Raw genomic sequence first — 10836 nt, 5'->3', positions numbered from 1 at the left:
TCAATTACTCACTACCTTCACACATTGTTCCGTCACGTTGTGAGCGTCTTATATATATACCAGACTAACATATCTAGTAAATGCTAGGGCATTCACGAAGGAACAGGATAGTTCTAGAAACGTGGCGTGATACTAGTCACGTGACCTCGCTGACGCAGCAATATTTATGTGCACACAATGTTGTAACACGTCTTAGTTTCGCAGTACTACAAGTATTAGTGCTAATAACAAAATTTCAGATATAATCACTTCCAGTTTTCTAAGTATAAAGCCTTATATCGAGGGTTCTTAATGATTTTGTTACAGGACTTATTTCTGAACTCGCCATGTTCCCTCGCACATAGTCTAATAGATAAATATGTGATACATAAGTGTCATTTTCTAATATCTGGTAAGGTAGTGTTTAAATAATGTTACAACTGAAGCCTACGATGTCAATATCTAACGGCCCACATTTAAGGAATGGAATAAATTAATAGTTGGCTTGCATTTTAGTTTTGGTGCATGTAAACCTATTACTTTAAAACTGTTATTATTATTATTTGTGTATGAGATAGTGAACGTGCTTATATATCCTGATTCCTTATTGGCTGTGCTGTAGAAGTGTGTGTGATGTTCGACTGATTATGACAGCAGTATATGATCTAGTTTTTTGTTCCTACGTCTGTTTAAAATTATAAGCCAACCATAAAGTTTGAAGACGGCTTGAATGAGTAATGAAGAAAACTTTATTACAAGTTTATCATACTAACATTATCCGGCTTCAAACTTTATTGTCTCAAAGTGGGTTCTTCGTTATCAAACTTTAAGCCGATCAGTCGCGCGTGGTCTTTTACATCAGTTCCATTGATGTATCTATAATGAACCTTTGTTTGTTTGTGATTAAGCACAAAACTACAAAATGGGCTATCTGTGCTCTGCCTACCATGGGTATCGAAACTTGAATTATAGCGTTGTAAGTCCACAGACACATCGCTGTGCCACTGGGAGGCAATATGATGAACGATTCTGTGATTTTCGTTTTCACCAGTCTTATTAATCAGGGCTGAGCGTGGGCTAGTGGTTAGTATTTCGGGCTGTGGAATGAATGCTACACGGTTCCATATTTAATGCCATTGAATACGATTCAGAGAGCCAGACAAATTATTTGTGACGACGAGTGCTGATAACTGGCTAATAGGTTACGTAAAGAAAATATTTTCATATTTGGAGAATAGACCAGATGACCAAGTTCGTCTGTATAAACCAATAAAAACTAATGATTGAACTGTAAAAGACGTCGGACAGTTATTTGAATGCTGTCACCCGGTGGGACAACGGTACGTTTACAGACTTACAACGCTAAAATCTGGGGCCCGATTATTCCCGCGGTAGACACAGCAATGTGGCTTTGTTCTAAAACAAACAATCTAAATGCCAAAAAGTACCAGTAACAGACGCCCATACGTTGCTCAAAAGTTGTTCACACCAACATCCAATCAACACTGAAATTTATCTTTTTCATCACAAAAAATATCAGAAGACATAAATCATAGCTCCAATAAAACAATACAAGAACATTGCCCCTTTCCATTTACCAATGCAAATGTTGAAGTATAATACTTATGAAACCTAAGAAGATAATATTACTTTAATTACTTGATATGTGTTATCTCTGTCAAGCAATATGACACATAATTTGATGAAGTTTAATAACAAATGTGGTTCAGTAAGTCAGCTGGTAAAATCAGAAACTTGCAAAGTTATGTCTCAAGCCTTTTTTATCAGTAAGTTTTGTTTGGATTTTACTTTCTAAACATACGATACAGAGTTGCAGAAAGCTTGTTTCAAGTGCTTGTATTTCTATATTTTCACTGTTTAATGGACGCTGTCTAGGGAACCCGTTGGGGGATTTAGCCGCCACCAAAACACTTGAATTACTGAGGTTGACCCCTCCCCCTCCATATATATAGCTGGGAACACCCCCGAATTATCATACTTCTTGTGATATAAATCAATTTATAAAAATAAACATGTAACAAAGGAATAATAAAAAAATATTTTTAATGTTTCTTACTCTTAACAAAATATACAAAGGAATAATAATGGCTGGAGACGGCTTGAATGGGTAATGAAGAAAAACTTTAATATAAGTTTTCTTCATTACCCATTAAAGCCGTCTCCAGCCATTATTAGTCTCAAAATGGGTTCCTCGTCACCGAATTTAAATACAAAGGAATAGCACAAAATATTTAGAGGAAAAAACGAAGATAATTTGTATTTATGACAAAGCTACTGAGGTTATCTGCCGCCGACCCTAATTTTTAACTACTGACCAAGGGGAAGGTAACAAGTCAGCAGCAATCTGCCTCCTACAATCCAAGCTAAGGTTTGACTGTCACTCTTATAGACTCTACTGGTCTACCATAGGGCAAACCTGCACCCAAAATGAATACGGACATTTTTATATAAATATCATTTTCAAATCGTTTGCTCATCTATCGACCTTAGTTAATTGTCATGTTTGAAAATGTAGGTTATACGTTAGCTGTAGCTTCTGGTTATAATCAAATGTTACATTCTGATCTAATTTGTGCAGCCTTGCCCAATGAAATGGGCCATTTATAATAATGCAAAAATAAAATAAGACAATTTAAATAGAAACAAATTGTAAGCATTAAAGTTACAAGATAAATTTACTTGAACTTGTCACAATCCAAAGTATCAAGTATCTGGCAAAAAAAAAAGAGAGAAAATTTTAAATAATTCAGGAAGTGACTACCTTAGATCTATTTATGGCTAAAAGTTAAAGCATGGTTAAATGGTAACCCTATGAGGTTTGAAGCCTATAGTACGTCATCGTTCCGCCACGTGGCGCAGCTTGCAAGTCTGTTTACGATGAACGAGAGCTACTTCTGCGAGCTGTGTTTCCTAGCGATGCGTCTGATGCAATTATAGTCGGTTGATGCAATCTGTTTCTCTTGTTCGTAGGGTTATCGGCTTGTGATGGTTTTTGTTATATTGTAATGGATAAGAGACCTATACCAGATGCCTATTTTACAGTGAAACAAACGTATTCACTTGCATAAAAAGACGGGTTACCTTTACTTAGTTTTTAATCTTAAACGCTAACTTTTTACTAAAATAAATATATTAAAAATTCCGGAAAAACCATATAATTATCGAGAATGTCGCGCCACGTGGAAGCACAAGGCTTGGGCGTAAACGATAAGGCCAATGGAAGTAGAAAAGGGAAAGTAAAACTCAAAAGTGAAATAACTTTGGTGAATGGCGTAGCAATTATTGTTGGATGTATTATTGGAGCGGGCATATTTGTTTCACCGCGAGGTGTTTTTGCTTACTGCGGTGAATCAGTAGGCCTATCGCTTGTCGTCTGGACACTATGCGGTATATTTTCTATGTTGGGCGCCATGTGTTACGCTGAATTAGGAACATCTATTGTAAGATCTGGTGGAGATTACGCCTACATCCTAGAGGCATTCGGGCCTTTACCAGCGTTTCTTAGACTATGGGTAGCTCTTCTTATAATTCGACCGACAGCTCAAGCTATCTTGGCACTCACCTTCTCTCACTATATCATTGAACCCCTCTATCCACAATGTGAACCGCCTAATGCAGCTGTGCGGATCCTGGCGGCTCTTTCCCTCGGTAAGGAATAATATTCATTTTCAAATAGTTTTATCATATTTATGACAATAATAAGATTGAAACTATAAGAAAAATGAAAATACATTTCCTGTTATAATGTTTTTAATCTGGATTATACAGCCATGTGCTAAATCTTCTGAAAAAGATATAATTTAAACCCTACCAGTAACGATAAAAGTTCATATAAAATTATGGAAACTTGGGCCTACTATAGCATATTAATATTTAAGTTAGTTACAAATATTTTATTTGAAAAAAACTGCATATGTTTTCTCACATTTTCACAGCTTTCAAGTTCAAGCAGAAGAGAAAAGTTGCGTCTCTAGGTTTTGGTAACACTACCAGAGACAACCAGTAATAAAATAGTAATTACAAACATCTTCCACTCAATCTGAAGCTTATATCTATATCTATATATTTGTGTAAACCATTATTTGACAAAAGTATGTAGGTGTGCCCGCTTATAAATGGCGAATGTAGGACCGATTGTCACCGAACATGACCACGCATGTATCCAGGGGGTTCAAACGAACCCCCAATTTTTGTGATGTAAACAAATTATGCTTATATAGTTACAGCGCAGCTGCTTATAATATTTAACGTTTTCTATAAAGTCTACATTCTTCTGATTAGCAATTTTTTGAATTGAAATAATCGCATGCCCCCAGACCCCCGTAGCATTAGCATGTAAAGCATGCTAATTGTGCTTCTCACAAAATATGTTAGCTTTTTATATCACAATTTGGAACCCCTATTTAAAACATTCAGCATACGGGCCTAATGACATGTATTCTTAGTCGCCCAGGGAGCAATATAGGAGCCGGGGTTATGATATAACCCTTTATGTCACTCGCAGGGCCCAATGTTTTCCCCGAGTGTCTAATTTTCATCAAAAATTGCCATGCACCCTTAGGATTCCTTGATAAGTGACTGGGAGGAGGGTTCATATTTGGTCCTCCTATGTCACTTCCTGATTACTCATTTGTATTCCTCTTTTTAGACTTTTTTTTCCTATTTCAACTAAATTGGCATGCACCCATAAGACCTTCTGGGAAGTGACATAGGGAGGTTCGGATTCGGATCTAGTCCCCTGTGTCACTTCCTGGCGTGCTTTAAACGGGTACGTTAGCTAGTTATGTAATAATGGTTTTAGAAAAGACATGTAATAAACTACATACAAACACATTAAAAATAAAAACTGGGAGAAATTTCGTGTTACTTAAATAATGATACACAATTTAAGTATGAAAGTATTTGGTTTGATTGTACAGTGAAAACTGCGTATTGCTTCTCTAGCCTCATGTTACATGAAGAACTGAAACTAATTAAGCCTTCATATTATGGCCATTATTGAGTTGAAGAATGTTCCATCTTGCTTCGTGGTCTTTGGAAGTTTAATAAAGTACATTACGATACACTTTCGAATGTATTAAAATTATAATGTTTTCCAATTATGTTTTTTAGAGCATTTTATTTTAGAAAAGCTGGAAATTTAATGTTCCACAGAAGCATTTTAACTTACATTGCTTTGAGTAAAATAATATTATCATGTATGTCAGAATTTTAAAATATATATTCTTCTTTTTGGCCTATTGTCAAAATAAAGAGCTTTTACTTATAGTTCTTAATAGTATAGATATATACTATGTTGTTGTTGGGCTTAGGATTCTTCTAGTTCTGCAGTAGGTGTCCGTGACTTGTTAGCGATAGATTCAACAGCACGCACTTCACTTGTTTTCAAAATCATATATGTATGTACATTCAGAACAAGTTAAACATATGTACAACAAATTCTTCATACTATAGAGAATATAGACATATCATAAATACTATATATGTAGTTCTCTTCTTCCTGTCAAAAGACCACTTAAGCCTATTCAATTACTTTAGAATTACTATCGCACTAGTATTATGTATGTGATTCACTTATAATTGTGGTGCGAGTTACCGTAATCGTTTGGTCTTCTTTCTTCCAAATATCCTCTTTTCTTTTTTGTCAAAGTGCACTCAGGCTGATTCAATTACTTTAGAACCACTTTAACGTAAAAACTTATTCTTCTTATCTCCATTTCTACTGTTAGTCTTACTCTAACATATTAAACGTTAGGCTTATGTCACTCGTTAGGTCTATCACTTCTACGGTAGTTAACTTCACGCCAAACTTTTCCTTGGTCTATAACTTTATTCTTTTTTGCTATTATCTGTCTGCTGTTTTTGCTCTCTCCCACTATTTATATCTTTATTACTTAATCGTCTGCCCGACTTCTATATCCTCGACGTCAATGTATCACACGTGACGTTCGATAGTCTCAACATCAATGAATTATTAACAAAATTTCCTACAATCGTCTGCTTTTAACTCTTATTATAACAAAACTAACAATAATAAAATATTCACTCACAAAAATGAATTAATCAATAATATCTAAACAGTTTTTTATATCATGACAATCATTATTCTAATACTAACTATAGTGAAATTGTTAATGTACAGTTAAATTAAAAAAATTAAAAAATATGAAGTAAAATTAATAACACTAAATCTTTTGTGCATTGATTGCAGAATTTTTCAGAAATTTGGAAATTAATTATCTTAACATCTGCAACTGGTAACCTTTTTAATTAATTTTAATGGCTTTATTGCTATAATTTGGGCCACAGGAGTAGTAATCTTCCTCTGATAAAAGCAGGAAATTCTAGCAGGAGACCATTAGCTGTTTCCCTTAGAGCTAATTTAAATAGTTCATGTGTGGGAGGCTTTATGTTACTAGGTCATGGGGGGTGGTCCTGAAATTTTAAATATTTTATTTTACTGAAGTTTTGTTAAGCTAAGTCAAGAAATTACTTTTGTTAAAAATATATAACAATAAATAAAGCACATTCATAAAAGCAAGGATTTTAGTATTTACTGCTTTCTACAACTCATTTGTACATTGATAATAAAGTTGTTTAATTAGATTTTGAATGCATTACTGGAAAAGGTTATGATTCAGCTATAATGAAAGAGATGAATAACACCCTTTGAACTTAGAGTTGCTTATATATCCTTGTTTTTGCTCTGACAGATTTTTTTATAATTTGGAGGAAGGGTCTTTTTTAGGCCTAGGGTTTTTGTTTAGTAATCAAGACTATAAGGTTAAAGTAGATTATATCTTGTGTTAAATATTGTGTAGTTTTCAAGTTGACAGCTCTTAAAATAATCTATTTTTAAAAATTTGAAATCATCTTCTGGTTTGTTAAAAATAACTGTATTTTTATAGATGGATAGTGTAGGTGTGTTTCCTCTTGTGCTCTGTTAACTTCTTTCTTTCTTTCTTTTTTATCTCATTTTGGTATCCAATACTTGAATTCTTCTTTGGTGAAACAAAAGCTAGTATCATTATTTAGAAACTACCCCCTTGCAAGAAATTAAAATTGGATTTGTAACTCTCTTTTTCTTCATCCATTCCTCAGTACAAGATGACAAAAAAAAAACAATGTAACATCGTTATTAGTTCTAGCATGAATCTTGAACTGTATCATACACTGCATAAACATGGGAGTATGTTCTTGATTAGATGTTTCAGTAACTTGATGTTCTGAACATAGTTTACAAACAAAGTTTACTTTTAGGAGATTCCCTATATTCAATACTGAGTGTTCCTGAGTAATAGTTTTGAATTATATTTGGGTATTTTTAATTTGAAAAGATCTCAAAATAGTAACTTAAGAAAATTCCAAGTCGTTATTTGTAAAAAAGTTCTTTCATGCAATCCTTAGTTCAAATGATAATATTAGGGTAGTAATTAATATGTACTCCCAAATAACCAACATGTTTACAAACTGTTCACTATTGGTGAGTCACATATTGTGTCATAGTTTTTGCCTGATACTAAATTCAGTATAAAAAACCTGAATTGAAAAAGTGAATGAAATCACTTGGTCTCTTTGTAAAATGTATATGAAACCCTAGCATTAATCAGTGGGATTAATAATAATACTGATGGTATTTTTGTTACTTGTATGTTATATTAGGATCTCTGTTATGAACATTGTTGTAGATCCACAAGAATTTTATGCATAATTAGTTTAGAAAAATGCATTTGAAAAAGCTAATGGGGTCCTGGATCCCACTGTTAATTGTAAGGGTAAAAGTTATTTTGGCTGAATTCAAAACTATTAGTTTCACGAAAAGCACTTTGTAATTTTTTTTCTTTGAGAGATAATTTAGTAATTGTGTAAAGATATTCTTTGGATAGATGTTTTACCAGATAATGTGTGTAATTATTTAAATGATTTATTAACAATATTTGAATATTTTGTAATCCTTATGTTAATAATATTTCTTGTACAATAAATATTTCAGGTTCTCCCAATTCTTTAGTTTCAAGTATTCCTCAGAAAAAACTTGTATGTGATGAAGAAGACTTTAATGTAAGAACTGCACTTTGTTGTAACTTTTAACACAATTCTTTAAAAAATGAGTTAATTGGTGAAATAGGTAGATAGTAACTTTATAGTAACTCGTAGATAGATGAATGAAAAATGCATAAAATATAGATTTGGCTCATTATATCCAGTTTTACTGTTTTGTATATGTGTATGTTTGAAACATGTTTACATTTCTTTGGATGATAATGAGCGTATTTAAAATAGTTACTAAATATTTAGCAGCTGCATTGCTTAAGTAACGTGTACTGAATGCCTTGTGTAAAAGAATGCGAGAAAAGTGTTATTTCAAACAATGTATAATTGTAACGGCTGCACTGTCTCTCCTTTAATTTTTTTTGTCATAGTAGAAGGTCCATATTTATTTTTTAACAGAAGTATTACTGTTACTTTGGCCTATTTGCTGTTTACTTATGAATATCTTTTTTTACTATTTTTATTCATTCATTTGGTTGGTGCCTTTATCCGAGGCATATGTTTAATTAATCACCAATGCTGTTAAAATAAAATTGACTAACAATAACACTTTCTCTCATAACTTTTTGCTGTTTTGAAAGTCTGTTATTGTTACTCTATGTTTTGTTGTTTATTCACTATTATGTTTATTAGGTATGTTTAATTAATCAACAATTTTATGTTAAAAAGACCGACTGTTAACCTGTTTGGAATGGTGACTCTTACATGAAGATTTGTTTTGCTTAAGTCAGCTTTTTTTTTAATTAGATGAAATAGGATGTTCTTGCAATGCAAGCTTACTGTATGTAGCTATATGAGTATCACGCATAGCATCAAATACATTTGCATTATACAATGTGCATTTTGAAATATTAAAACATGATTACTTTTCTGTGTATTTTATGTATTTTTGAACTACACGTGAATGTTTTATTTCAGTTGTATGTACTACATGTGAAGTAAAAGGGTTTTCAGTCTAATATAAACTAGTGGTTATTGTGATATCATCAGTGCATTATGCAAATTAATACTATCAAAGATTCAAAGTTTCATTCATTTATGTGTTCCAAATATTCCAAGGTCAAAATCTGCCTTTTATTACAGACCTAATAATAAAGAATATGGAAAAGTTCTGATGTTGTTGTCCTTTAATACTAATATGTGTGTATGTAACTATAAAACTGATAATAATTTAGATCACATCCTTTTTTTTTTTGCCCCATGTTGGTTTCTAGTGAGAAAATACTATAATATGTTAACCATAACTTGTCTACTGCTGATGACAACAGCATTTGCTTAATACTAAACTCATATGTGTGCAATGTTATATTAATAGACGAATGATAATAATATAAATCATATCATTCTTTTACCGTCCATACATGTGTAAGTTGTAGTCATTCTGAATTGGCTTTGATTATATCCTAGTTCGAGTTGTAGGTTGGACATATGATATGGGTTTTATATGTTACAAAAAAAAATATTATGTAATGTATGTGTGTGATATTTTCAGGTGAATTATTTCTTTACGAGTATCAGATCCACTAATAGCAACAAATGTGCCCAGGATATATGTGGAGTACTGTATTTAATAATTTTTTTAGTGTATATAAAATAAGGAGATTGGGCAAGTGTATAAAATTAACAAAATCTTTATTCCTGTAATAAAACAGAAATAAGACATGATGTAGTACTTGTGCAGGCTGTATTGCAGTTGATGAAGAATGCATGAATTAAGAATTATTGATGAAAGAATATTATTTAAATTGCTCTGTGTATCAAATATGATCTTCTGTATATTACAAGTAATGAAATTATATAGACTGTAACTGTTTCAGTCATAACTTATTTTACCACTTGGCTTCCCCAGAAAATATAATCATGTTTTGTCAATAATTTAAGTAAATCTCTCGATGCAAAAGAGAATAACAACCTTTTCTATACTGTAATTCAGGACTTTCGACCTCGTTTTGGTTCAGGGTTCTCAGACCGTGACACAAACCTGGACAACATTTCTATATCATCAAGAGCTTCAACAACAAGGAAGAACCAACAGTGTATAGCACTACAAGTCCATGGAATTGGAGAAGTTGGTGTGTATATGTGATAAAATATTGGAGATTAATATTACTTTTTGATTGGCCCAACATGGCCAGGTGGTTAGGATACTCAACTCACAGTCTGAGGGTCTCGGGTTCAAATCCCAGTCTCACCAAACATGCTTGCCCTTTCAGCTGTGAGAGCATTATAATGTGATGGTCAATCCCACTATTCATTGGTAAAAGAGTAGCCCAAGAGTTGGCGGTGGGTGGTGATGATGACTAGCTGCCTTCTGTCTAGTCTTACACTGCTAAATTAGGAACAGCTAGCGTGGATAGTCCTCGTGTAGCTTTGCACGAAATTCACAATAAACTAAATAAACTAAACTTTTTAATAATGAAGAAGATAATACAGTATCAAATTAGCTGGCAACAGTTGAACAGAGTTTCCGAAATTAAATATTTAAATTAAATATTAACTGAAAACGAATTTTAATGTCATAAAATAATATATTAATTAAAACAAAAAAGGAAAAAGTAATATTTTAAATTAAAAAAAGAAAAATAATCTACACATTAGATATATTAAATTAAAAATTTTTTAAAGGGAAAACCTATTTTAACCTCACCATCAAATTTTACCCAGTTAAAATGTAAAAAATTGGTCATTTTTTGTATTTTTCCTTTTAGTCCCCTTTATTTTACTTGGTAACAGTGTATACTTTTTACTACTTGTTGAGTTTATTTTTGTTCTAGTCGTGGGAGG

The 10836-nt window shown here is 32.5% G+C and overlaps 1 protein-coding gene and 1 long non-coding RNA gene across 3 annotated transcripts in view; both read left to right on the top strand.

Annotated features, from left to right (window-relative positions):
* Positions 1-2908: 2908 nt before the first annotated feature.
* Positions 2909-10836, top strand: part of LOC106478550 (large neutral amino acids transporter small subunit 2-like) — a 31028-nt gene continuing 23100 nt past the window's right edge. For both annotated transcript variants that reach the window (XR_002609923.1, XM_013939102.2), the window contains exon 1: positions 2909-3648. Coding sequence is in view for 1 of the 2 variants with exons in the window: in XM_013939102.2 (XP_013794556.1) it covers positions 3168-3648 (481 nt within the window). In the remaining variant the exon portion in view is untranslated. The remainder of the gene's footprint in view (positions 3649-10836) is intronic.
* On the top strand, positions 7988-10060 carry LOC111085069. The gene is made up of 2 exons (XR_002609924.1): positions 7988-8061; positions 9986-10060. It is a non-coding gene; the product is annotated as an uncharacterized LOC111085069 (long non-coding RNA).

The sequence above is a fragment of the Limulus polyphemus genome, unplaced genomic scaffold (assembly GCF_000517525.1).
Source record: "Limulus polyphemus unplaced genomic scaffold, Limulus_polyphemus-2.1.2 Scaffold223, whole genome shotgun sequence".
Lineage (NCBI taxonomy): Eukaryota > Metazoa > Arthropoda > Merostomata > Xiphosura > Limulidae > Limulus > Limulus polyphemus.
This window is presented reverse-complemented; position numbering and strand designations above follow the sequence as displayed.